Source organism: Jaculus jaculus, chromosome 8 (genome assembly GCF_020740685.1).
Source record: "Jaculus jaculus isolate mJacJac1 chromosome 8, mJacJac1.mat.Y.cur, whole genome shotgun sequence".
Classification (NCBI taxonomy): Eukaryota; Metazoa; Chordata; class Mammalia; order Rodentia; family Dipodidae; genus Jaculus; species Jaculus jaculus.
This window is the reverse complement of record NC_059109.1, coordinates 9,462,433-9,490,172: the sequence shown is the minus strand read 5'-3', so window position 1 is coordinate 9,490,172 and position 27,740 is coordinate 9,462,433. Positions and strand designations below refer to the sequence as shown.

At 48.6% G+C, this 27,740-nt stretch overlaps 2 protein-coding genes across 8 annotated transcripts; one reads left to right on the top strand and one right to left on the bottom strand.

Annotated features, from left to right (window-relative positions):
- The first annotated feature begins 24 nt into the window (after nt 1–24).
- Oard1 (O-acyl-ADP-ribose deacylase 1) lies at nt 25–7,377 on the top strand. Of its 7 annotated transcripts, none has more exons than XM_045155817.1 (6): nt 25–168; nt 925–1,001; nt 1,327–1,471; nt 3,894–3,952; nt 5,101–5,213; nt 6,776–7,377. In XM_045155817.1, exons 2-6 carry the CDS (start codon nt 963–965, stop codon nt 6,876–6,878), a joined length of 459 nt encoding a protein of 152 aa, XP_045011752.1. In that variant the 5' UTR covers nt 25–168; nt 925–962; the 3' UTR covers nt 6,879–7,377. The 7 variants fall into 7 exon arrangements, with proteins under 7 accessions (XP_045011752.1, XP_045011750.1, XP_045011754.1 ...); XM_045155815.1 differs by having other exon boundaries at nt 156–275; XM_045155819.1 differs by lacking the exon at nt 25–168 and adding an exon at nt 223–311.
- Nucleotides 7,378–10,753: 3,376 nt separating this feature from the next.
- Apobec2 (apolipoprotein B mRNA editing enzyme catalytic subunit 2) lies at nt 10,754–27,519 on the bottom strand. Its single transcript, XM_004649519.2, has 3 exons — nt 27,196–27,519; nt 15,861–16,446; nt 10,754–11,147 (listed from the first exon to the last, which is right to left on the bottom strand). The coding sequence occupies exons 1-2, from the start codon at nt 27,324–27,326 to the stop codon at nt 15,903–15,905; spliced, it is 675 nt and encodes a 224-aa protein (XP_004649576.1). The 5' UTR covers nt 27,327–27,519; the 3' UTR covers nt 10,754–11,147; nt 15,861–15,902.
- Nucleotides 27,520–27,740: the final 221 nt, after the last annotated feature.

Below are 27,740 nucleotides of genomic sequence, written 5' to 3'. Positions count from 1 at the left end.
CTGGGACACACCCACGGGGTGCCTAATGCGCAAGCGTCACTCTTCCCGGCCAGCGGGCTGCATCTTGTTGCGCATGCACGGGCGGCGGCGGGAGGCTTTACGGAAATCACCGCCGGAAGTTCTCTGGCCGTCACCACCGAGAGCGGGCTCCGCTAAGCTAGCTAGAAGGTTCGTTTCCGCTAACGGGACGGAGGCGGCCATCTTGGATGCGTGCGAGCCGAGGCCGCGGCCGGGATTGGCTCGGCGTCGCGGCTGTTCCCCCTCCACATACCAGGGTCGGATCCCAGGACCCCTTCCCTTGCGGGCCGGGGGTGCGGTGTTTGTGTGCTTGGTTGGGGGGGGGGTGGGTCTCGTAACGGCCGACTCCAAGTGCAAAGTGAAGGATGACCCCGGCACACGCCCTCCTGCGCGGTCATCCCCACGACTGACCCTCCCTAGGGAAGGAGGAAACCGGAAGCTGGTCTGCACTTTTCCTCCCTCCATCCCCACCCCGGTTCTGGGGGAAGAGATGCACCTCCCCGCCTTGGCCTCCTCCTCCTTCCCCGCCCTCGGCTCCGTAAGCTTTAGGTCGAGGCTTGATGACCCTGTCAAGTCCCTCTAAGCCAAACCCACTCAGGAAGCGACTTTGGCGTCTTGCAGAGAGCAGGGGACCATCCCAAACCCGCTCTGCTAGAAGCTTTGAAGAAATGAGGAGGTGTGTCTTAAGGACCGCCTCTGCTTCTTGTTTAGTGAGAGAGCGGCGCAGCCCATCCGTCCATCCATTCTCCTTCATCCATCCACCCACACATCCTCCTTCAGCCAGTAGGAACCGGGCCAACCCCCACATTCAAGTGAAACACGTTGTGGGTGGTGGTGGGGTGGGGTGGTGGTACTTAAATGGGTGGTCAGGCTGAGCATTTATTTGTGTTTTCCCTTCCATCGCAGGAGAATCTCTTAGATTCTGGAAATAACGAGCCAGTATCATGGCCAGCAGCCTTAATGAAGATCCAGAAGGAAGCAGAGTGCGTAACAAGTTATTAACTTATCGGTGGACTGAAATGCAGAGTTATTGAGGTCAAAAGCATAAACCACTTTTTTAGAAAAACTAAACCAATAATTGGATTTTTTTTTTCTCTCTCTAGCAGATTCAGTTAAGTGAGACTAATAAAAGGCTAGGCAGGGACCAGTTACTTTTAATACGCTGTGGTTAACTCTTTAAAGTCTAGAGAGTTCCTTTTGGATGGAGAGGCAGGCAAGAGGCAGTCGGGGTGCACAGTTAAGGATCTGAAAGGAAATAGTATTTTTCTGTCTCTAACAAAACATTTTCTTTCCTCTTGCATGCTTTAGATCACCTATGTGAAAGGAGACCTTTTTGCATGCCCCAAAACAGACTCTCTAGCCCACTGTATCAGTGAGGATTGTCGCATGGGCGCTGGGATAGCTGTTCTCTTCAAGAAGAAGTTTGGAGGGGTGCAGGAACTGATAAACCAGCGTGAGTTTTGAAACCACCTTGCCTTCTTGGTCCTGTTTAAAGCATCTTTTGATGTTTTGTTACCCTTTATTAACATGTGCATGAAGAAAGAGAGAGGGCTATTCTAGCAGCTGAGTGCCTTTAACTCCCCCTCCTCCACACGGTAGGGTGTCACTCTAGCCCAGGCTGACCAGGGTTCACTAGGTAGTCTCAGGGTGGCCTCGAACTCCTGGCAATCCTCCTACCTCTGCCTCCCAAGTGCTGGTATTAAAGGCGTGCACCACCACGCCCGGCATTCTTTATTTATTTTTTTTAATTATTTATTTGCAAGCAGAGAAAGATAAAAGAGGTGGACAGAGATGCCAGGGCCTACAGCCGCTGCAAACGAACTCCAGATGCATGTACCTCTTTGTGCGTTTGGTTTTATGTGAGTACTGGGGAATCAAACCTGGATTGTTAGGTGTTGCAGGCAAGTGCCTTAACCTCTGAACCATCTCTCCAGCCCCCTTTAACTCTTCACGTTCAGGTTTTCCTCACAGTGTCCTCTAGTTTGGAACCTTACCAGGCCAAATCTGAATACTAGTTAAGTTCCTAATCTCCTCCTCTATCTTAAAATTTCTCTGGCAATAGTCACTTCTCTGAAACCTTCCATAGCTAAAGTGCTTAGCAGAGTCCACAAGTGTTGCTTTGTAGTGCTGGTCCTTACCTTAATATTGTACTTCCTTCCTATTGTTTTTTGAAACAAGATCTCATTCTGTAGTTTAAGGGGCCTGACGAGAACTGAGTGTGTAGCTCCTACTGCCTTCCTTCCAAGGGCTTAGATTACAAGCTTGGGCTACCACACCCAGTTGTTTCTACTTACTCCCTAAAGAGAAGCTTAGAAACCTGTTCTCCCTTACAGACTCCTCCTGTGACCTGAGACCAGTGACTTTAAGTCAGAGCTGTGCATTGCAGACACCTGCGCTGCTTCTGAAATTGTTTCTCAGGCTGAATTTCAGGCTTCCTGAGCCACTGTGTATCCATCATTCTGATTCTGGACAAAAGCAGCTTTGTACTGCTCTGTATTACACTGATTTGCAACGATGACACCTTTTCTGGCTTGAGAACTCAAGGATTAGAACTTGTTAACATGTTTCTTCTGCTGGGCATGGGCATGGTAGCACATGCCTTTAATCACAGTAGAGTTAGGAGGATTGCTATGAGTTGGAGGCCAGCCTGGGATTACAGAGTGAGTTCCATGTCAGCCTGGCCTAGAGTGAGACCTTACCTCAGAAAAACAAACAAGGGCTGGAGAGATGGCTTAGTGGTTAAGTGCTTGCCTGTGAAGCCTAAGGACTCCGGTTCCAGGCTCAATTCCCCAGGACCCACATTAGCCAGATGCACAAGGGGGTGCATGCATCTGGAGTTCGTTTGCAGTGGCTGGAGGCCCTGGTGCACCAATTCTCCCCCCCCCACCCCCCCCGTCTCTGTGTGTGTGTGTGTGTGTGTGTGTGTGTGTCTGTCTGTCTCTGTCTTTCTCTCTCTGTGTCTTTCTCTGTCGCTCTCAAATAAATAAATTAAATAAATAAACCGAAAAACACTGTACACACAAAAAGGATTCTTCTAGTGTTTAACATAAAACTGTAAAGCCAGGCATAGTGGCACATGCCTTTAATCCCAGCACTCAACCCCTCCCCCCGCCAAAAACAAAGTCACGCGGAAAAACCCATTGTTGAATTAATATGTCTGGCATACTTAAAAAAGAGGTCTGTTCTAGGGCTGGAAGATAGCTCAGTAGGTAAAGTGCTTGCCCTGCAAGCACGAAGACCTCAGGACCCACATGGCATGGTGACCTGAGCCTGTAGTCCTGGCGCTGGGGAGGTGCAGGCAGGAGATTCCCTGGGGCTCATCGTCCAGCCGGTCTAGTCTAACTGGTGAGCTCCAGGCCTGTGCGATGAATGACATTCCTGGGAATGCTATCTGAGACTGTCCTCTGGCCTGTATACTCCACAAGTGCACAGGCAACCTGGACACACAGAAAGTGGCACGCTCTAAAACAATTTAAGGGCTGGAGAGACGGCTTAATGGTTAAGGCCGTTGCGTGCAAAGCCTAACGACCCAGGCTTTATTCCCCTGTACCCACCACCTAAGCCAGATGCACGAGGTGCGCACGCACCTGGAGATCGTTTGCAGTGGCTAGAGGTCCTGGTGTGCCCATTCTCTCTCCCTCTCTCAAATAAAAATTTAAAACAGTTTCAAGACAACTAAGTAGACAAATGAAGGTGTATTTGAGATGGGGTAGGGCAAAAGGTCATAGACAGTTTCGTCACAGGTGAAACTTATTAATTCTGAGGTAATCGTGGGGCTATAAGGATTTTTTTTTTTTCCTTTTAAATCTCAAGAGTGGAGACTGATGTTTGGGTTTTCTTCTTCCTTTTTGCTATTGAATAACTGTTTGTCTTAGAGAAGAAATCTGGAGAAGTGGCTGTTCTGAAGAGAGATGGGCGCTATATATATTACTTGGTAAGAAGGGGCCAAGGCTTCACGCACTCCCAGGCTGGGGAGCAGGGGGGCCATGCTGCATTTGTGTTGCTCCTGCTGTTGCATTTGAGACAACCAAGGATGGCAGAATGCGACAGCTTTCCTGACAGCTCAGCTCCTGTGCTGCTGGGCCCTGGGAGTACTGGGTCAGGAAGGAGGTCAGGCTGCTGTGCCGCCCATCAGTCTGTGTTCTGAGAGTGTGCCAAGAAGTCAGGCATGCCTCACCTACTTTCTTCTTTGCTAGCCACAGAGGAGAAACTCCATCTCAAAAGACAGCTTCCCTGAGGGGCATTTGTAGAGCCACGTGGCCCCTGCTGGCTGGCTGCGGGGGGACTCTCCACCTCTCCACGTGCTCTTTGGCCCCAGCATGAGTGTTCCTTTTTGTTAGAGATGGTGGCAGGTGGCTTGGAGCCAACCCGTTACAACCTTTTCTGGACAGAAATGCTGTCCTTGGGGCTGGAGAGATAGCTGAGCAGTTAAGGTGCATGCCTGTGAAGCCTAAGGACCTTAAGGGTCTATTCTCTAGGTCCTACGTAAGCCAGATGCATGTGGTGGCGCATGCGTCTGGAGTTTGTTTGCAGTAGCTAGAGGCCCTGGCGTGCCTATTCTCTATCTCTCTGTCTCCTTCTCTTTGTCTCTTATTAAGTAAATAAATAAGAATAAATAAAAAAAAAAAAAGAAAAAGAAATGCTGTTCTTCACGCTGACGTGCCTTTCATTAGGAAAGCTACCAGGTTCTCTTCTTTTGTAGAGAAACAAAAGCAAACAAGCAACCATGTCCAAAAATATGTCCAGTGGGGAATTTTCAGACAGTATGCGTTCCTTGTCACAGATGTGTGTCTTTGAAGGGCCACAAAGACTTTCACCTTGCTTGCTTATAAAGGACAACAGTGGGCACAGCTTGCTAATGTCAGGGGTGTCCTTGGAAAAGGACAGGTTGCTACATGGCACAGTCTGGCATTCCCCGTCCCTGTTTAGTAGATTTTCCCTGGGGCCAACATTTGTTGTCCCTGCTCCAGAGGAATTATTCCATAAAAATGCACTTGTAATTTTCAGGATGTGGAGGGCGCTGACGGCTTCCCATCAGCTGTCATTTGGGCTAATGAGTGCTTGCATCCTCTCTGTGTTCAGATTACGAAGAAACGGGCTTCCCACAAGCCAACCTATGAGAACTTACAGAAGAGTCTAGAGGCCATGAAGTCCCACTGTCTGAAGAACGGAGTCACCGACCTCTCCATGCCCAGGCAAGGACATCCAGTGCCCTGAGTGGAGACTTGGTTGGTGGGGAGACTTCCTCTCTAAGCCCGTACAAACAGTTCCAGGCCTAATGAAAATATAGACTTAAAAGTAGACAAGGGGCCGAGCAGATGGCTCAGTGGTTGGAGGTTCTTGCTGGCCTGGGCTCAATTCCCCAGCCACCCACGTAGAGCTAGACAGGCATTCCTTTGTAGCATAAGAGAGCCTGGCACTCGTGTGTGTGTGTGTGTGTGTGTGCACACACACACACACACACACACACACAAATAAGGTAGATAAATTTCCAGACTTTGTTATCTGCTCTGATTGGAGGTTGTCATTGGGCACCATTTTCCAGCTTACACTGGGTGAATCAGGATGGGCATCTCAGCTGGGAGCAGTCATTGCCATCCAGTCAGAGGGTTAGATGTCTGCTGTCTGCTGCCTGAAGCTTGGTCTCCATCCCGAGCAGCAGAAGCTGAGGAACCAAGACTAGCAATTGTGACCCCACTGGGCCATTCCGAGCTAAGGTTGTGCATTCCCACTGTGCCTGCTGCTGAGCGGAGCAGCAGCCAGTGGATCTGCCCCTTGAGTGGCGTACCCTGAGGACCTAAGAAATGACATTGTGAATGCCGTAGACGGTTTGCTTCCTTTTCAGGAAACGGTCCTGTTCCCTCTGCCTTTCCTATGACCCCAAAGTTTGGAATCAGTGCTGACTGCGCAGGGTTAGCCCCAGCGCTGGTGACTGCGCGTGACTGCCATGTCCCTTACATTAAGCCGTGCTCACTCTCGTTTCTCAAGTGCTCAGACCTTGCATACCAAGTCCAAACGTGATTGTCATGGCATGATCTGAAGTTAACACTTCTCAGCTTCCCTTTGTCCTGGAGTTCTGAGGTGCTGAGGGGCAATAAAGCGGCAGAAAGGTGCCAGGTGGTGAGTTTCTGGGGTAACTGAGGTCTCCTGCTAGTGTGTTACACGGAATCTAAAGCAGCACCCCAATTCTTATCCTGATTTCTGCAGCATCCAACTCTTATCCTAACTTCTGCAGCACCCCAGCATCTTATTCTGACTTCCTCAGCGCCCCAACACCTTATCCTAACTTCCACAGTGCCCCACATCTTATCCTGACTTCCTTTTCGGCAGAGACCGGTCCCTCTTCTTTAGTCACCCCTAACATCCCGCTTTCATATGTATATTTTTTAGATGCCAACATTTTCCCATCTATCTGTAGTAATTTTCATCAATAGAGGATTGTGGGATAGTGAGTTACACGTTTCTAAATGCAGTGTGAAATAATTAGAAAGTATCACCGTGTTAAGCAGTGATAGCTGTTGGTGACTTCACAATCAGAATTGACTCAAAGATTCATTGTCATGTCTTCCTGTATGTGAGAGACCAGGTAAGTTTTATGCTTGGAAATGATAGCGCCCCCAGAAAAGGGAAGGAATGGTTGCCTGGACACTGTCATGGAAGCAAATGTAGATGCCTTGTGCTCAGTTATTTTTATTTTTGTGACTATCTTAGCCAGTGGCTGAAACATGAGACACTTTCCTTTTTTTTTTTTTTTTAGGATTGGGTGTGGTCTTGATCGGCTGCAGTGGGAAAACGTATCTGCAATAATCGAAGAGGTGTTTGAGGCAACAGACATCAAGATCACTGTGTACACACTGTGAGCAGCTGAAGATGGTGGTGGTTTGTGTCCTGTCATCCCTGCTTGGCCGCGGGACTCAGCAAACTGACCTTTGAATGGGCAGTGGAGGAGTGTGCCATGGGCCAGGCTCGGGTTTCTGTATTCAGCGTGTGGACGGGAACTCTGGAAGGGGCTGTTTGGGAAATGTTGCTGTGTTTGTTTTGTTCTGCAGGAGGGTTGGGAGTACTTGGCCTGACACTAGGCCAGGGCACTAGATAGAAACCGACGTAGCTGCAGTGCGCTACCTGGTTTTCCTTCTGGCCGGCCACTAGGTGGCAGCATTGATTCTATTTCTCTGCTTTTTAAGAGATTTCAGAAAGGGTAACAGAGGTCCTTTGTCATCTGTGTACTTGGTGTTACTCAAATAATCAACTCACCATAGGAAACAATTATTGGTTATTCTAGTTATAAATCCAAGGTCTATATTGTTGCCAATGAGTTTGTGGTGACAAAAATGAACAATAAATCTTTTTCTTGAGGTTCCCGAGGCTCTCTGCTCATGCTTGTGTTCCAGACTTGGGTAACAGGGTCAACCCGTGACAATTTTGAAGGGGCTCACTGAGAAGAGCGACAAGGAAACAGCTGTGTGGGGGCCCACATGCTTGGGAGGCAGGGTTTGGAATCATGTCAGGAACTTCTCTACCTGTCCCTCTGCGGGTTGTGGGATTGGACATAGCTCAGTTTAGTCACAAAGTAAATGAGATAATGCATGTGAAACGCAGGGCTTGGCCAGTGACTTCTGACCAAGTCCCTGTGAATCCTCTTCAGAACAGGCCACTTCTCAAGAGGTGGGGTATCACTGCAGCCCAGGCTAACCTGGAATTCACTGTGCAGTCTCAGGGTGGCCTTGAACTCACGGCAATCCTCCTACCTCTGCCTCCTGAGTGCTGGGACTAAAGATATGCCCTACCACGCCCAGCATGTTTTTTTTAGTTTTTAAATATTTTTATTTTCGTATTTTCAAGCAGGGAGAGACAGAGAATGAGAATGGGTACCCCAGGGCCTCTAACCACTGTAAACCAGCTCCGGATGCATGTGACAGTTTGTGCATCTCGCTCTACATGGATACTGGGGAATGAAACCCAGATCATTAGGTTTTGCAAGCAAGTGCCTTAACTGCTAAGCCATCTTTCCAGCCCTCAAGCAGTTTTAATTTGATGGCAAGATAGGGTACAAACCTCCGTAGACGATTCTAACGTGCAGCTAATGAGACTGTATAGGACACTTCAGTTCTTCAGAAGCCCTCTCTCACTTGGATGGGGTTAGAACATAGCTCACACATAGAGCCAGCAGCTCAGTATCAGTGATTAGGAATAGTTCACCCCTTGTGGAGGTCCTGGAAGTCAACCAGATCTACTGATTTCTTCAAACCTCAGGGTGGGTGTGGGCTTGTCCAGTGACTTGCTTCTATTCCTAGTGTAAAAAAGCAACTGGAGTGGGGGGGGGCTGTGAAACCTAAGGACCCAGTTTCAATTCTCCAGGACCTATGTAAGCCAGATGCACGAGGTGACACACGCGTAGGGAGTTTGCCGTGGCTGGAGGCCCTGGTGCACCCGTTCTCTCTCTGCCTCTTTCTTGCTCTATAAAATAAATAAAAAGAGTAACTGGGTGTGAGAGGAGGCTTGTTGGGACACCAGGAAAGCCCTGGTCAAGCGTGCTCTCTGTACTTTAGACTGGTGTTCTTATCACACTTGGCCCTGATAGAAAGCAGGCAGTGGCTTCAAAGTTTCCTCTCCTGCCTGTGCGGTGACTGGTTCTGGATGCTATTGCTGTGGGAGAGGGGTGGGGACCAGTCCATGAGCAAATTTGGACCAAAGCCTTTTCCAAAAAATTGCTTTCTGGGCTGGAGAGATGGCTTAGCAGTTAAGGCACTTGCCTGAGAAGCTTAAGGACTCAGGTTCAATCCTCCAGGGTCCATATAAGCCAGATGCACATGCATCTGGAGTTCATTTGCAGCAGCTGAAGGCCCTGCCACACCCATTCTCTCTCAATCTGCCTCTCTCTCTCTCTCTCTCTAACAAACAAAAAATTGCTTCTGTCTACAGATAGCTACAGGGATGAAGGTAGGCGAAGACTGTTTCTGTAGATTGAAACATGGGGTGATGAGCAGAAAAGTTATTTTTAAAAAATATTTTATTTATTTGAGAGAGAGAAAGAGGCAGATAGAGACAGAATGGGTGCTCCAGGGTCTCTAGCCACTGCAAATGAACTCCAGACACATGTGCCACCTTGTACCTCTGGCTTTATATGGGTACTGGGGAATTGAACCTGGGTCCTTCGGCTTGGCAGGCAAGTGCCTTTACCAGTAAGCCACCTCTGCAGCCTCAGAAAAAATATTTTAACTCTGCAATAAGTCTATAATTTTTTTGCTATTTTGTGGCTTGAACCGAGCGCCCCACATATTAGGCAAATGATCTTCCACTGGGCTATCTCCTTCAGAACCCTAATATTTGAGTCATACGCTGGTTTTCTAGTCTTCCTGTGTGCCTTTAATGAGTTGACACTTGGTGGGTTTTGTTTGTTGGTTCTTCATGGTGCCTGAGCCTTGATTCTTTTAGCCGAACATAGCCTTGCCCAGAACTGGCTGTCAGTGTTCTGGGACTCAGTGGGGAGATGATCAAGTGCTCTGTCAGTAGGTAGGTAGTCTTGGGGTCAAATTCCCATGACTTATCACACTCGAAACCTGGGAAAGAAGGCGTGGTCTGATAAGCAGAATGAATGCGTTCTTCTTGGAAACTTAGTTAAGAGTTTGGCAAATACCCAGAAATCCATGTGAACTGAGATGACACCGTCTTGCCATTCTCAAGGCAGAGTCCTGCACACTCACAGTGCCTCCACATCTCCAGCTCCTACTTTTCACCCTCCCCTTTAATCAAGAAAGTAGCTGCTGGGCTGGAGAGATGGCTTAATGGTTAAGGCGTTTGCCTGTAAAGCCAAAGGATCCTGGTTCAATTCCCCAGGACCCATGTAAGCCAGATGCTCAAGCAAGGTGTTGCATGTGTCTGGAGGCCTGGTGCACTGATTCTCATTCTCTCTTTCTCTCTCAAACAAATAAAATAAATAAATAAAAATGGTTGCTGAGCCAGGCGTGGTAGCACACGCCTTCAATTCCAGCACTTGGGAGGCTGAGATAGGAGGATCACTCTGAGTTTGAAGCCAGCCTGAGACTACATAATGAATTCCAGGTCAGCCTGGGCTAGAGAAAAAGAAAAATAGGTGGTTGCTTATTACTTCACAGTTCGGATGTGGTTATTTCATAAAATCCTCTGGACATTTTGTTCCCATGTTATGTTATCTTCAAAGAAGGGAGGGAGGGAACCTTCATTTACAAGCAATCACAGGAAAAATTTTACTTTTTCAGTGCTGGGGATAGAACCCATGATTAACATGGTAGGTATCTGCTTTCTGACCAAAGTGCATCTCCAGCCCTTTCAGAAGAAAGTATTTTAAGGTCAAGATCATTGTGGGAAGTCCACATGGCAGAGTAAGTTCTTAGATTTGCCAGTCAGGATGTAGTTGAACCTCTCCTCCCATAATTCCATGATTTGGTTTTTAGCATGGGCCATCCCTGTGCTCAGAACTCTGTCCTGGGGCTACAGTGATGGCCTAGCAGTTAAGGCACTTGCCTGCAAAGGCAAAAGACCCATGTTTGATTCCCCAGGACCCACATAAAGCCAAATGCACAAGGTGCTGCATGCATCTGCAGTTTGTCTGCAGCGGATAGAGGCCCTGGTGTGCATATTCTATCTGCCCCTCTCTCTCAAATAATAAAAAAATTAAAAACCCTCACTGTTCATAGTGACTTCCCACTGCCCAAGTTCCATTTAAAAAAAAAAAAAAAACAACAGGCAACAGAAAAACCACACAGTTTGTTTTTATTAATATTGCTGTTTTTCTTTCTTTAAAACCAAAACAGCCCAGCTTAGCATAAAATGCATGTCTGGGTGTACTTCCAAGGTCTGCACCTTGAGTCTGAGGACCTTTGCCTTGGGGAGATAGTAAGGTGCTTAGGCCTCATATGCCCAGGACACCATATGTGGTTGCTTTTCTCTCCTTGGGAATCACTGTTCCCCAAGAGCTGTGTCAGAGAGAAAGCATAGCCCTAAATTAATTACAGCTTGAAAGGTATTTGGGTTCTCTCAGGACCTTGTCCAGTAGGATTGCTTGGTGTTGCTCAGCTCCAAGTAGAATGAGAAAGGCGTGTCCCGGGTGGTGTACGTGTCACTGCTTCTCTCGGTGGTGGCAGGCAGACCTTAGGGACGAAACAGCACGTTACTAAGGGCTGGCCCAAGACATAACAGTCACAAGTTTTGAAGGTAAGGTTCTGTGCTTCCCTAACAAGACCCTGAACATCTCCTTTGGAGCCTCCTGTGGTCCTTGACTGAGTGAACTTCGAGTTACTTCTTTAAAAAAAATTATTTATTTGGGCTGGGGAAATAGCTTAGTGGTCAAGGCGTTTGCCTGCAAAGCCAAAGGAACCTGATTTGATTCCCCAGGACCCACGTAAGCCAGATGTACAAGGGGGTGCATGCATCTGGAGTTCGTTTGCAGTGCTTGGAGGCCCTGGAGTGCCCATTCTCTCTCTTTCTCTCTCTGCCTCTTCCTTTCTCTCTCAAATAAATAAATAAATAAAATATTTATTTATTTGTAGCTGGGCGTGGTGGCTCATGCCTTTAATCCCAGCACTCTCGGCAGACAGAGGTAGGAGGATTGCCATGAGTTCCAGGCCACCCTGAGACTACATAGTGAATTCCAGGTGAGCCTGAGCTAGAGTGAGACCCTACCTCGAAAAACCAAGAAATGAATAAATAAATAAAATAACATAAAAATTATTTATTTATTTGACAGATGAGTGAGAGGGAGAACATGGGCCCATCAGGGCCTCTAGCCACTGCAAATGAACTTCAGATGCATGTGCCACCTTGCCACCTTGTACATCTGGCTTTATGTGGATACTGGGGCATTGAACATGCAAGCACTTTTAACCACTGAATCACCTCTCCAGCCCAGGAGTCGGTTTTTTATTTTGTTCCTGACAGAGAGTCTTGCTATGCAGCTCAGGCTCTAATTCACTATGTACTCTCAGGCTGGCCTTGAACTCACAGTGATCCTTCTACCTCAGCTGAGATGAAAGGCACATGTCACCATGCTCTGCTATGTTATTATTATTATTATTACATTGTGAGGCCAAGTTTTATTGGATAAAAAGAAAGAAAGAAGAAGAAAGCTGGTGTGCCAGGTCTGCACCCCAGAGTTCAGGATTATCTTATTATTTAAAAAAAATTAGTAGCCATGTGTGGTGGCACACGCCTTTAATCCCAGTACTTGGGTGGACAGCGAGAGGTAGGAGGATCGCCGTGAGTTCAAGGCCATCCACAGAATACAGAGTGAATTCCAGGTCAGCCTGAGCTACAGTGAGACCCTACCTTGAAAAACAAACAAACTATATATATAAATAATATATATTTGTGTGCGTGTGTATGGGAGGAGGGTATGCCATGGTCTCTTGCCATTGCAAATGTATGCCAGCCAGACACTTGCTTTCACCACTTTTGGTGCCTGGCTTTATGTGGGTGGCTGAGGAATTAAACCTGGGCTGACAGGCTTTGCAAGCAAGTATCTTTTAACTACTGGGCCATCTCTTCAGCCCTTTCTTTTATTATTATTATTATTATTATTATTGTTTTGGAGACAATTCTCACTGTGTAACTCAAGCTGATCTGAAATTTTCCACATAATCTAAACTGGTGTGAAACTCATGATCCCTCTTGAGTGTGGGGATTACAGGTATCTACCACTTCATCTCCCTAGCCTGTAAAAGATGGAAGAAGAAACCATAGCAGGCTTCAAATTAAATTGCTTGGAGCTGGAGAGATGGTTCAGCAGTTAAGATGCTTGCCTGCAAAGCCTAATGACCCAGGTTCAATTCCCAAGTACCCATGTAAAGCCAGATTCCCAATGTGGCACATGCATCTGGAGTTCCTTTGCAGCGGCCAGAGGCTCTGACACATCCATACTCTCTGTCTGTCACTCTCTTCTCCCTCCCTCTCTCTCTACTTGCAAATAAATAAATAAATTTTAAAAAATCAAGTGGGGCTGGGCAGATGGCTTAGCGGTTAAGACACTTGCCTGCAAGCCAAAGGACCTAGGTTTGATTCCCCAAGACCCACATAAACCAGATGCACAAGGTGGCACATTCATCTGGGGTTCGTTTGTAGAGGCTGGAAGCCCTGGCATGCTCATTCTCTCTCTATTTCTTTTTCCGTGCTTCTCTCTCTCAAATAAATAAATAAAAATAAATATTTTTAAAAAATTAAGTTGCCAGTTATAATCCTGTTGGGCCTTATGCTGGGTATAGGATTACAATGTGCCTGCACTAACTCAGTCTTAAAAGAATTCTAAAGTTCTGTTATCTTCAAAGGTCACCCTTGACTTCTGTTTTGACTGGTGTGCCCTGGTGCAGAATCTTACGAGAGTAGACTGCCACATGACTGAATGCAATAATTGGGTCCTTCCTCTGCTGAAATCCGTGTCCTCACAGACTGGCGAATGCTTACCCAAGAACATCTGGGTGTCCCATGTGCATGTCTAATGGAAAACACCTGCCCACAGCAGGCTCCAGAACGTTGAGATTTCTTGGACGTGACTGTGAAGGGGCACCGTCTCTTAAGGGCATTAGGAGAGAGAAACACCAAAATCAAATTGAATGATCTGGGAAGCATGCTGCTTCAGTGTCTGATTCACGTGTGAGCTGCTGCGGATTTGTTGGCAATGACGGCTGGAGAGATGGCTTAGTGGTTAAGGCACTTGCCTGTGAAGCCTAAGCACTCCGGTTCGACTCCCCAGTACCCATTAAGGTGGCATATGCATCTACAGTTCGTTTGCGGTGTATAAAGGCCCTGTCATGCCCATTCTCTCCCTCTCCCTCTCTCTCTCTCTCATAAATAAATAAAAAAAATGTTTCAAAGTTAGCAATGAGGGTAGAGATTTCAATCAGTAACTCCAGCCTTGGAAAGGGGTTTGGTTCAGTCATAGCAGTTCGAAAGGAGCAAATTAGATCAGACTAAATTTCAAACAAGGTAGGAATGGATCTTTCAACCCTCTTTCCTGCAGATAATTGGCCTGTTTCTGTAAGAGTCTAATTTACCCTCAGTGAGAGGCCAAATTGGCCTTAATTGTGTTCTAATTATTTGCCTAAATAGCTAATCTGTATTTCCAGTTCTCCTATCACCTTGATATCTGTTGGAGGTTACTTCTGAGAGGGAGCTTAACCTACAGAGTGCTTATCTCTTTACATGTTCCTGCAGATTATCCTAATTCTATTTAATTAATTAATTAATACTTATTTCTGACCATTGCAGACAAACTCCAGATGCACATGCCACCTTGGTGCATCTGGCTTCCGTGGGTCTTGGGGAACCGAATCTGGGTCCTGAGGCTCCGCAGGCAAGCGCCTTAACCACTAGGCCATCTCTCTAGCCCTTACCAGGGGTTCTTGCATTCCGCTTCCTGTGAGTTCTGCGGAGCTCCTCAACAAGAAGAATGTTCTCGACTTAAGCATTCATACAGCAATTACTGTGCTCACTCCCTCAAACAGAACCTTTTTGTCTTAAAACATTAAAGTAGGTCTGGGTAAAAAATCAAAAGCTGAACACGATTCCCGTGGGGATTTCAGAATTGTTGAAAATGAAAGAATTCCTCCCTAAAGGAGGAAAACCCTGTATTAGAGGGAAAGTGGAGGGGAAAATTTAAGTGGTTTTGGAAGTCAGCATTCTAGAAAGTGTCCACAGGAAGTCTGGACACTTGAACATAGGTGTGCACAAAGAATTTCAGCATCATCTTAGCTTTTATTTATTATCGTTCTCTGCAACATCAAAGTCATTTTTTTTTTTTTTTGTTTTTTTGTTTTTCAAGGTGGGGTCTTGCTCTAGCCTAGGCTAACCTAAAATTCACTATGTGGTCTCAGGCTGGTCTCGAACTCACAGTGATCCTCTTACCTCAGCCTCCCCAGTGCTGGGATTAAAAGCATGTGCCACCATGCCCAGATTAAAGTCATTTTTTTTTAAAATAAATTTTATTTATTATTTGAAAGCAGAGAGACGGAAGAGGAGCCAGGACCTCTTACCACCATAACCGAACTCCAGATACATGAGCCACTTTGTAAAATTGGCTGTCCTTGGATACAACACAATTGATCCTGGGCCAGACAGTTTTGCAAGCAAGCACCTTTAATTAATTTATTTGAGAGAGAGAAGAGGGAGAGAGAGAATGTGTGCACCAGGGTCTCCAGCCACTGTAAATGAACTCCAGATGCATGTACCACTTTGAGCATCTGGCTTTACCTGGGTACTGGGGAATCAAACACAGGCCATCAGCCTTTGCAAGCAAGTGCCTTTAACCACTGAGCCATCTCTCCAGCCCCAAGGCAGCATCTATAATTAGTTGAGCTCCAGCATGGAAATTTTACTAAAGGTTATTTTGTCTCAAAGAGTAGGATCCCTGGCAACCTTGGATATACCAAGTCATGGGAAAGTTAACTTGAAATAGAAGGCAGAAAGAAAGGGATTTAGGCAGAAAGACACAGAGTTAAGCGAGAGGGAAACAATACTCTTAAGATATTTCAAGAGCCAGGCATGGCGGCACACACTTTTAATCCCAGCACTGGGGAAGCAGAGGTGAGAGGATGGCTGTGAGTTCGAGGCCGGCCAGAGACTCCATAAAGTGACTTCCAGGTCAGCCTGGGCTAGAGCGAGACCCTACCTCGAAAAACCAAAACCAAAACCAAAACCAAAACAAACAAACAACAACAAAAAGAGCTATTTCTACAACCAACTAATAGTAGAGGAATACAGTCCCTCCAAAGACATAACCATTCTTTGCACCTGACCTCGAGCCTTGTATCCCAGTGAGCAAGTTGAAACACGCACATCGATGGCACCTGCCACCTTAACCAGGACCAACTTACGGGAGGGTGGGGGTGGGGGAGGGTGTGCCCAGCTCCGTCGCCCTACTTGAGGATGTCTGCCAGCTTCTCCTCATAGTACAGGAAGTTCTCCTGAATGTCATCCCAGGGCTGGAAGGTCTTGGGTTCACCCTCTTCTTGCTCCACGAAGTTCTGCCAGACGTACTCGAAGTCCTGGGGCTTCATGATGCGCAGCTTACAGCCGGCCTCCTTCATCATCCTCAGCGCTGCCTGGACCTCGGGCTCCTCCCACATGAACAGTCGGCCCACCAGGATGAGCAGCCGCAGGTTCTTGGTCCGGCCCAGGGTCTTGGCGATGCGCTCTGCGCACGCGGCGCAGGGGCTGGACGACACGTACCAGGTGACGCTGTACCTGCGGGCCGGGTCGCAGGCGGGCAGGATGCTGTTGAAGAAGGCTTCCTCGGCGTGCGCCCCGGCGTGCTCGTCCTCCAGGTAGCCCCGGGTCGCCTGCACCTGGCCCCCCTTCTCCTGAGCCTCCACCACGTAGCACAGGAACGTCTTGTTCCGCCCCGAACTGTACTCGACGTTCCGGAACTGAAATTTAAAGAAATTGACCGGCAGCCGCTCCCTGTTGGTTAAGGGGATGAAAAAAAAAAAAAAAAAAAAGGGCAAGGACGGAGTTAGAAGGATGAATTCTTGTTTCCAGGGGAGATAACTCTCCAAGACCCGGCGTTCACTCTCACAAACATAGGGCGTGGGCTGGAGGGATGGCTTTAGCGGTTAAGGCGTTTAGGACCCAGGTTCGAGTCCCCCCAGGACCCGCGTTAGCCAGATGCGCAAAGGGGCGCACGCGTCCGGAGTTCGTTTGCAGCGGCTGGAGGCCCTGGCGTGCCCACTCTCTCCCTCTCTCTCCCTCTTTCTCTCTGTCAAGTAAAAATAAATAAAAATAAAAAATATTTAAAAATAGGGTTTATACCGGGCTTGGTGGCACACGCCTGTAATCTCAGCCCCTGGAAGGCTTCACAGGCAAGTGTCTTAACCACTAAACCACCTCTCCAGCACCCACGTGGCCTTTTAAATTGGCTATTTTCTTTAGTACTTAATGTTTTCCCGTGTGTCCGGTAGAAATATTCAGTTTAGTAAGCTACACAAAACTTTGGTATTTGAGCCGGCTGTGGTGGCGCATGCCTTTAATCCCAGCACTCGGGAGGCAGAGGAAGGTGGATTGCCATGAGTTCAAGGCCATCCTGAGACTACATAGTGAATTCCAGGTCAACCTGGGCTAGAGTGAGACCCTACCTTGAAAACCAAAACAACAACAAAAAGCAGGGCTGGTCTCCACTAACATCAGTGATAGAGAAAAGTGGGGAGGGGTCAAGAGAGAATTTAGATTGGGGTTTGCCTTCTGATCACCCCAGTAGGAAGATTCTCCAACATTTCCACTGTTTCTCTTTGCATCAGCTGCTTTCTCATCTTGCCAACAAATACATAACCAGAAACAGCTTAAAAGGAAGGGGTTTGGGCTGGAGAGATGGCTTAGCGGTTAAACGCTTGCCTGTGAAGCCTAAGGACCCCGGTTTGAGGCTCGGTTCCCCAGGTCCCACGTTAGCCAGATGCACAAGGGGGCGCACGCGTTTGGAGTTCGTTTGCAGAGGCTGGAAGCCCTGGTGCGCCCATTCTCTCTCTCTCCCTCTATCTGTCTTTCTCTCTGTGTCTGTCGCTCTCAAATAAATAAATAAAAATTTTTTTTAAAAAAGGGGTTTATTTTCAGCATACACTTTATATATATAATACATATATATATGTATATATGTATATATATATATATGAATGAGAGAGACAGAATGGAGAAGAGAGACAGAATGGACCCACCAGGGCCTCCAGGTCCTGTAAAGGAACTCTCCAGATGCATGTGCCCCTTTGGGCATCTGGATTTATGTGGGTACCAGGGAATACGAACTCTAGTCATCAGGCTTTTCAGACAGTCGTCTTAACCACGCAGCCGTGGCTCCAGCCCCCATCTGACACTTCTGAGGGGATGTTTCATGCTGGGTAATGCATGATGTCAGGAGCGGGAGTAGAACTCGTCACATTGGCAGGCAGGAAGCAGGGGAGGAACAGGAAAGAGGGCCGGGCTACAAAAAGACTCAGGGCTCGCCTCCAGTGACCCACTTCCTCCAGCAGGGCTCCGTCTCCCAAAGGCTCTACAACCTTCCCAAACAGTGTCGCCAGTTGGGGGCCAAGCGTTCCAACACATGAGCCTATGGGGGGACATTTCACATTTAAATCACAACACCCTATTTCTACCGCTCCCAACACCGCACACTGCTCCATTCTTCCCACGCTTCCTTTCTCCCCAGGCAGGAATGGAACTCCAGATCACCTGGCCCTCAGCCTCCCAAGTGCTGGGATTGCAGGTGTGGACCGCCATACCCAGCTCTCACGTTTTTAAACCGGTGACCTTTAGCATCATGTATAGAACTCTGTCAACACTTGGGGCCCACATGAAACCAAGCAAATCAGAACAGAGAGGGGCCTTAGAGGTTTCTCACATACGGCTAGCCATGTTCGAATAGCAATGCTTTTGAGGCAGGGGGTCTGTAGCCCAGGCTGAACTAGAATTCATTCTGGAGTCTAGGTTGGCCTTGAACCCATGGTGAGCCTCCTACCTCAGCCATCCAAGTGCTAGGATTATAGGTGTGAGCCACTATGCCCGGCTCAAGTAGCAATTTTACGAAACCTAAATTCCTCATGTCGGAGCAAGACAGAGATTTACGGAGCGTCTCATGCTTTCATTCCTCCTTGTAGCTCACATAACTTGCATTGTGGGCATGGGATGGCCCGTGGTGTCTGAAGAACTCTGTTCTCCTATGCTAATATCAGGCTTTGCAAGCGAGCGCCTTTAACTGCTGAGCCATCTCTCCTGCTCTGTTTTCCCTTTATAAATGAATTCCCATGCTGCGGATGTGGTTCAGTGGTTAGAGTACTTGCCTAGCATGCAAAAATAAAACAACAACAACAACAAAAACCAATGGTAATCTCTGGGCCTGGCCCCAGAAGATGCCCTGTAGCACCATCAACTCCAATCACCTGTCTCGGCCTTTTTCCTTTCCTCAGAAAGGTCAGAGATGCCCTGGGCTGCGGGGGGAATCCCTGGTATCTTAGGTCTTGGCTGCTTAAGGAGAAGCAGCGGATGCCAGAGAGCCCAGTAAACCCGACTTCCTTCCCTACGGGACTCCCTCCCCCAACCCCACCCATGCCTCCGCACCGAATCGTTCTCTTCCCAAGTTTCCATGACCTCCTGTCATGTTAAGTTTCCACTGTGGAGATGGATGAGTTTGAGGACCCAGCCCCGGGATTGCTACAGGTCCTATAGTTAGCTCACCTAAGCCCCGCCGTCTCTGGTTGGAAGTGTTTATTATTTACTTAACATTTTAGCAGAAAGATGTTCTCTTTCCATTCAATCCAATCAGTGGAAAGACAAGCCTAGTTACATTTGCCCCACCAGAACATTCTATAACTCTGCTATTTGCTCAGGGGGCCTCTTCACTCTCTGGAGGAAGTTTCTGCCCCTGAGGAGTACAGACCTTACTTTAAAAAATATTTATTTGCAAGGAAAAAGAGAGATAGAGAGAGAGAGAGAGAGAGAATAGGTATGCCAAGATCTCTAGCTGCTGCAAACAAACTCCAGGTACATGTTTCACTTTGTGCATCTGGCTTTATGTGGGTACTGGGGATTTGAACCTGGGTCATTAGGCTTTGTAGGCAAGCTGCTTAACTACTCTAACCCTAGAGCTTACTTTTTTCCCCCCCAAAAAACTTTGCGTTTTGCTTTTCAAGGCCTTTTGCCAGATCTCCGACCCCCAAACCCTAGTCCAATCTAAAACCACTCATATGTTGGGGTTTGCACTAGAACTCTGAGAGATATTTGTGGAGAACTTGGGACCTTCCTTCAGGTTCCGTTTTGGAAATCCCACCTCAAGTGTTTTGCTCCAAGCTGGTGGAGTGTAGCCTAGTCAGAAACCAAAAAGTTTGGCCCCACATGCCATAATGGAGCGGGCAGGGTGGCTTTGAGAAAACCTCTCCTCACAGACCCTCCCTCGTAAGCTCTTGCCATTTGCCCCTGCTCTTCACGGGGAGGGAGGGACAAGGAGGGGGACCCAGAAACCTGACACCCATGGGAGAGGAAGAAATGTCACCTCTCTATAAATATCCATTTCCATTTCTGACCCCCGTCCCTCGGTGGGGCAAAGGGAGGGCTTTTCCCTGGGCTTGCCGGGAGACTGAGCTTGCTAGGTTCCTTGGTCTTCTAGAAAGTGCGGAAAGGTCACACGAGGATCTCTGGGCTTCTCTCAGACTACGCCAGCCAGGGGTTCTGAAGGGAAACCAGAAGAGAGGCGTGGAATTCTGAGATTTCCACAGGGAGCTAGACGACATGGCTGTCTGTCTGGAATCACAGTGTGAGTCAACACCCTTGTGCTTCGGTGGAAGGGAAAACAAAACAAAACAAAAAAGAGATGCCTAACTTCTCCATCACAAGCATTTTTTTCTTTTATTCTCTCTCTCTCTCTCTCTTTTTTTTTGGTTTGTTTTTTTCAAGGTAGTATCTCACTCTAGTCCAGGCTGACCTGGAATTTACTATGGAGTCTCAGGGTGGCTTTGAACTCACAGCGATCTGCCTACCCCTGCCTCCCGAATGCTGGGATTAAAGGCGTGAGCCTGGCCTTTCCCCCCCGCCCCTAATAATATGATATGCTCAAGTGTTGTATTTATGCTCAACTCTGGTGGACATGTCACTACCCAAGGTGGGGGCGTTCTCTCTCTCTCTCTCTCTCTCTCTCTCTCTCTCTCTCTCTCTCTCTGTGCGCGCGCGCGCGTGTGTGTGTGTGTGTGTGTGTGTGTGTACACGTGTTCTGGAATGATGGGCAGGAGAGAGCTTCCTTTCCCGTCACATCCAGTCACTCCTTCCAGCACAGCATGATTTTTATCCCCTCCATCCTGCTTCAAACAGCGCCTCTCTCAGGCACCCTTTCCTCCTATCGTCTGCAAATAAGGCTGTTCACATTGGGCACTGCAAGGAATGCACAGTGGCACCCAGAATCCTAGTAACTAGCAAAAAATAGGAAGGGGGGGTGCGGGAGAGATGGCTCGGCGGGGATGAGTGTCTCCTGGGCAATTGTGAGGGCCTGATCCTCTCTGAGTTCAAGCTCCACAGTGCCCATGTAAACAGGTGTGCAAAAAACAGGTCTGTCGCCCCAGTCCTGTGGGGGCAGAGATTAGACCATCTCTGTGGTTTACTGACTGAAAAAAAAAAGGCAGCTCAAGCCGGGCGTGGTGGCACACGCCTTTAGTCCCAGCACTTGGGAGGCAGAGGTAGGAGGATCTCTGTGAGTTCGAGGCCACCGTGGGACTACAGAGTGAATTCCAAGTCAGCCTGGGCTAGAGCAAGTCCTTATCTCGAAAAACCACAAAAAAAAAAAAGGACATCCGCCATCTTCCTCTGGCCTCCGCATGTGTACAGGGCACGTGCATCTGCACACACAATGTATACGCCACACACACATCATATCACATAGCACATATACCACACACACACACACAACTTGGGGGTGATGGTTTGATCGATGAGGGAGAGGATATGTAAATCAATGTAGTATAATTTTCTCAGGCTTGCGCTTAAAATTGAGCATTTTCAAAGCATAAATACACAGTGAACGGGAGAACTGCGGAGCTCAGCAGAAGCTGGTCTGTGATTAAACATTTGCTCCAAAATAACCCGTGAAGTGGAAAAAATCGTCTCACAAGTGATTGAGTACTGGACGCGTTCCAGCTTCCTCACGCTAGACCTGCCAGTGACCCGTTCAACAGAGGCAGAGTGGCAGCGTCGCCTTTCCCAGAACCACTTTCAAAGTGGACGCCAAGGGCTGGGCACAGTCTGCGAGCTAGAGAGTGGAGCAGAAGGTTCTAGAGCAGAGGAGGGGGCTCCATATTTGCAGGACTGGATGGGGTCTGCTCAAAGCAAACAGGAAGTCAGCCCCTTTTCCCCTTCCACACAGCTCTGACCTTCCAACAATCCTCCCCAGGGACCAGGGTAGCAGTGGGTGGGCGATGTTATGTTCATAATAAGCACACTTCCCAGCATGCTCCAGGGGCCAGGGTGAGGGGTCGCTAACATGAAGGGCGGTGTTGCAGCCTCCTCCCTTCTCCTCTAGGCCCCGCCTCTACTTTATAGTACCACAGGTCTGGTAGATAAAGAATTGGTTGAATAATTAGGGAAGTTGTCAATAATAATTAATAATAACAATAACAACAAAAAAGCATTGGTTGAGCCAGGTGTGGTGGCTCATGCTTTTAAGCCCAGCCCTTGGGAGGTAGAGGTAGGAGGATTGCTGTGACTTTGAGGCCACCCTGAGATTACATAGTGAATTTCAGGTCAGCCTGGGGTAGAGTGAGACCCTACCTCGAAAAAGAGAGAGAGAGAGAGAGTTGGTTGAAAGAGAAAGATTTCTCTCTGTCATTTAATTTTAGTCCGCTGTAATCCCGTCATTGTGGCTGTTGTTGGTTTGTTTTTGGAGGTAGAGTCTCGCTCTAGCCCAGACTGACCTGGAAGGAATTCGGTGTGTAGTCTTAGGCTGGCTTCGAACTCACAGTGATCTGCCTCCCGAGTGAGTGCTGGGATTAAAGGCACACGTGCCACTACTCCAGCCCCCCCTCCCCCCCCCCCCCCCCCCGCTCACTGTAATCCCCTTAACAGCAGGACTACAAAAAGATACACAATGCCATGTACATCAAGGTGCCAGGCAGGGCCATGGTCACTTGTGACTGGGATGGCAAGGGGCGGCATCGACCTCAGTGCCCCTTAAGCTTGCTGCGGTCAGGGGCAAGCACACGCCAAGAGAATTCACATCGCGTCCACGTGGACAGGTCCCCATACATCCCAATCTTGTCGCCTCCTCTTCACCCCCTACCACGATGGTTGGCAGAGGGCCTAACATGGGCGAGGAGGTGTCATTCATCTATCTTGGGTATCTTAGTTGAGTATGAATTAGGAGCGAGGTGCTGGGGATACAACAATGAAACAAATCAAGTCCCTGTTCACATCAAGGACAAATACATTAAGCCAGGCATGGTGGCGCACGCCTTTAATCCCAGCGCTCGAGAGGTTGAGGTAGGAGGATCGCTGTGAGTTCAAGATCAGCCTGAGACTAATTCAGGTCAGCCTGGGTTAGAGCGTGACCCTACCTCGAGAAACCAAAAAAAGCAAGGGGTGGGGCGCTAGAGAGATGGCTTAGCGGTTAAGGGACTTGCCTGTGAAGCCTAAGGAACCAGGTTTGATTTCCCAGCGCCCGTGTATGTAAACATGGTGGCACATGCGTCTGGAGTTCATTTGCAGTGGTTAGAGGCCCTGGCGCGCCCACTCTCCCTCCCTCCCTGTGTCTCTCAAACAAATAAATAAAAAAAAAAAAATAGGGCTGGAGAGATGGCTGAGTGATTAAGATGCTTGCCTGCGAAGCCCAAGGACCCAGGTTTGATTCTCCAGGTCCCACATAAGCCAGATGCACAAGGTGGTGCATGCATCTGGAGTTCATTTACAATGGCTAGAGGCCCTGGCGTGCCCCTACTCTCTCTCCCTTTCTCTCTGTCTCTAATAATAATAATAATAATAATAATAATATAATAAAATAATAATAAATACATAAAGTTTAAAATCCCCTTTATGGCATTCTGCGGTGTACTGCAGTACTCTGGAGTCAGAAAGCTTTGGCATTCATGCCCTACTTCTGCAACTAACCTCGGGCCGAGTGCCCACCCTTCTGAGGTCTACTTTACGTAGGCAAAAGATGAGGCGTCCACCCTTCAGATTCTGACCACCATAGACAATCAGCTAAAGTCAGTATCTACGAGGGCTTCCCTAGGTCGCGAGCCATGTTTTCCAGTGCTCCATCCCCTAAGAGAGAGACGCCTCTGGGTCTGGGAAGAGTATACTCAGCTCTCAGAGCAAGGGAGACTCCTTGAACCCTAACCCTTGCTGACTCCCCTCGTGCAAATGCTCGAGCTGTGGAGAGTTTGAGGCCCGATAGGCCAGAGATGCACGGGCTCGGCTCTCCAGCCAGGACAGGGGCGCTCTTCAACCCTTTTGCTGGCACCTTCCATCTTAAGTGTGGGTGAGTCGCCACAAGCAGGTCAGCTTTCTTCCCAGTCCTAACGGGCTACATCCTCCTCCCTTTACACTGGCCCCTGAACAGCCACTGCTCTTTCTGCTAGTCTTGGCCCAATTGTGAGGCACACTTGGAATCCTTTCCCAGTGAGGGTCCAGGCTAGGAAGGGTCACTTTGCTGATACCAGGATTCCAGGGGGCTGTGGAAAGAGGAGGAGAGGAAAGCTCTCTTCTCCCTCTGGCCCCCCGGCAAAGACACAGCCATAGCTCTGGGCTATTTTAAGCATCTGTTTACCCAGAGGGCCCCAGAGACACAGATCTCCACAGCTGTTCCTAGGGGCCAGAAAACACTCAGAGCTCCGCCTCCCCCAGATCTGTGCTTGGAGCTCTCGATCAGAAAGCGGTTCCCCCCACCCCCCTTTCTCTGAGCCTTGGGTCACTGGAACCCTCTTACCCTCCTTACCTTGCACAGGGGAATAACTGTGGATCAGTTCTGGAAATCTGGGAGCCAGAAGGAACTAGAGACTGGCAGGAAGGATACTTGGCTAGGGGTCCCAAGACCTACCACTTCCTGGTGGCATATATCCTTCAGTCTCTTTAAGTGTGTTTCCCTCTGTCAAATGGCAGTTCATGACCAAGCCTTGCTAGGGTGGTGTTGAGAGGCGGATGGGTACGTTCTCTGGAGTGGGTATTGTATTGTCACGTCCTGGACAAACATCAGTGACTGCACAGTTAGGATCCACTGCCCCGGGAACATCAAAGCAAGTTCAACTAAATGAACAGTCGAACTGCCCCTGCCCCTTTGCCTGGGAGATCAAAAGCTGGATGGAGGGCTGAAGAGGTGGCCCAGTGGTTAAGGTGCTTGCCAGCCAAGCCTAACGATCCAGGTTTGACTCTCTAGGACCCACATAAGCCAGACACACAAGGTGACGCATGCATCTGGAGCTCATTTGCAGTGGCTAGAGGCACTGGTGCACCCATTCATATTTTATGTATTTAAAAATATATTTTTATTTATTTATTTGACAGAGAGAAAGAGAAGGAGAGAGAGAAAGAGAATGGGCGTGTCAGGGCTCCAGCCACTACAAATGAACTCTAGACGCATGTGCCCCCTTGTGCATCTGGCTTATCTGGGGAATTGAACCTGGGTCCTTTGGCTTTGCAGACAAGTGGCAAACTGCTAAGCCATCCCTCCAGCCCCTGGTGCACCCATTCTTGTTCTCTCTCTGCTTGCAAATAAGTAAATAGCTATGTGGAGAGGAAAGTATGTGTGTGCCAGGGCAGCATGGCGCAGCATGCTTTGGTGTTAGTAAGAGGATCTCCTACCATAGACAGCCACTGGTGTAGGGGGTACTATTGGCTCGGTTGTCCCAGGCTTCCCCTGTGTCTGTATTAGCCTGTGTCCGGACATTTCTCAAATTTTAGGATGAGAGTGAGATTAGCTGGATGAGCATGTGCAATTGGAAGTTTGGGAGTACTCATGCCCCAGGAACCAGGCTACAACTAGTTAGAAATAATAAAATTGAGCTGGAGAGATTGCTTAGTGGTTAAGGTGCTTGCCTGTGAAGCCTAAGAACCCACGTTGGACTCCTGGGTACCCACATAAGTCAGATGCACAAGGTGGCACATGCATCTGGAATTTGTTTGCAGTGGCTGGAGGCCCTGGTATGCCCATTCTCTCTTTATCTCTCTCAAATAAGTAAATAAAAATTTTAAAAAGAAAATTAGCTGGGCGTGGTGGGGCACGCCTTTCATTCCAGCACTCGGGAGGCAGAGGTAGAAGGACTGCCATGAGTTCAAGGCCACCCTGAGATTACATAGTGGTCTGGGCTAGAGTGAAACCCTATCTTGAAAAACCAAAATAAGTAAGTAAATAAATAAAGAAAATTGTGTGTGTGTGGGGTGGGGGAGGTTGGGAAAGAAATGATAAAATCAAGGCCAGGCTTAAGGAATCACTTGACAACATAAAACAGGGAGTCCAAACGGCCATTCAGGGATTCTCCACCATGAGAGCATCCATCCATGCCTCCATCCTTCAGAAACTTCTCTCAATATGGCACCCTCTCTGTCTGCGCTCATTTCTGGAGACTTCCATAAAGAAAACCTCTTCCATTGAGGAGGGTGACTACCTGGCTTCTCCCTGGACATGACAAGGCGGACAAGATGGGGACCTTGACACGACTCTGGAGTTTGTAGAAGATCCTTTTATCTGGACCTCAGGCCTTTCAGGCTATGCTGAGCTTTCGGGAAGTCTTCTTTGTCTGCAAGCCCCTGGGCCTTAGTTAGCTATATGGTGACTGTTTTCTTAAGGGAGGCGTGGACAGCCCCTCAGTGGTAGGAAGTGGCAGGCTCAGGAGCCATAAGGGAGAAACTGCTTGGGGAGTGCCCTCCGCCTTGGAGAAGGATAGATCTGAGTTCCTTGTCTTGGAATTCCTTACTCCAGAGAGAAGTTCTAAAGACATACACATTCGGGATAGAGCTGCCCCTCAGAAACAGAACACAGAGCAAGCCATCTTTATGAGATATATATATATACACATACATATACATACATATATACACACACATATGTATATATATATTAGGTTTTTTGAGGTAGGGTCTCGCTCTAGCCCAGGCTGACCTGGAATTCACTATGGAATCTCAGTGTGGCCTCGAACTCACGGTGATCCTCTTACCTCTGCCTCCCAAGTGTTGGGATTAAAGGCATGCACCGCCACGCCCCGTTTTGGGCTATTTTTGGTTTGTTTGTTTGTTTTTGAAGCAGGGTCTCACTCTGGCCCTAGCTCTCCTGGAACTCACTGTGTAGTCCTAGGCTGCCCTCGAACTCATAGAGATCCTCCTCTGTCTCCCAAGTGCTGGGATGAAAGGCGCCACTCTGGGCTCTGAGAGCCACCTTTAAACGTCTCAGTCTGGGATTGAACCCCCCACAGAGCGGGTGACAAAGAACACCAGCCGGCCTGTGGGGTGGCTTCCCTCTCTGGGTCCTTGCCTCTAGGAGCTCCTCCCACTCCTCCTGATTAGAGTCCAAGGTGTCACCTCAAGCAGCCAAGAGGGATTTGCTTCTGTGTCCCCCCCCCCCCCCCTGAGACTCCAAAAATGCATTCTTCTTGCCACTAGGCTATGGCTGACCCCAGACTCTGCTCTTCACCATTTCAGCCTTCCGCAGCCCATCCCCGCACCCTGCGCCCTCCCAGGGGAGAATGCGAGTCATCTCACCCAGTGACGATCTCAAAGGGCGGCAGGTCAATAAGCTCCTTCAGCTTCTCGGGGTCTTCCAAGTTCTCCAGGTCCTCTCCATTCTGGGAAGCTGGAGCTTCAGCTGCGGCGGCCTCTTCTTTCTGAGCCATGGAGGGGCTGTGTCTCGGGAGTCAGAGAGGGAGAGAGAGAGAGAGAGAGAGAGAGAGAGAGAGAGAGAGAGAGAGAGAGAGAGAGAGGAGAGGCTGCAAGACTGGCCTGGCCCTGGGCGGCAGAGTCCCAAGCAGCTGTCAGCAGCTAAGAGTGCCTGGGGATGACAGAAGGTGAACCCACAAGCCAGGCTTCGTGTTTGCGCCCCCTCTGAGGCAGGTTTTATAACCAGGGCCTCCTGCCCCTCCCCCAGGCTCTCTCCTTTTTTTTTTTTTTTTTTTAATTGAGTGACTGGCCCGTGTCACAGTGGGGGAATGGAAACTATGGCCATGAGCATCCCCTATTTATCAGCCCGTCAAGACAGAGAGCTGGCAGGTCAGGAGGGCCAGGCCTGCTCTCCACGGCGCCGCCTCCTC

Bases quoted from the DNA above. Each gene is read 5' to 3' on its own strand.
- Oard1 (XM_045155817.1), top strand. From the start codon at position 963: ATGGCCAGCAGCCTTAATGAAGATCCAGAAGGAAGCAGA. The intron at 1,002-1,326 runs GTGCGTAACAAG...TGCATGCTTTAG, and splicing joins AAGATCCAGAAGGAAGCAGA to ATCACCTATGTGAAAGGAGA. The intron at 1,472-3,893 runs GTGAGTTTTGAA...TGTTTGTCTTAG, and splicing joins GCAGGAACTGATAAACCAGC to AGAAGAAATCTGGAGAAGTG.
- Apobec2 (XM_004649519.2), bottom strand. From the start codon at position 27,326: ATGGCTCAGAAAGAAGAGGCCGCCGCAGCTGAAGCTCCAGCTTCCCAG. The intron at 16,447-27,195 runs GTGAGATGACTC...CTTAACCAACAG, and splicing joins CCCTTTGAGATCGTCACTGG to GGAGCGGCTGCCGGTCAATT.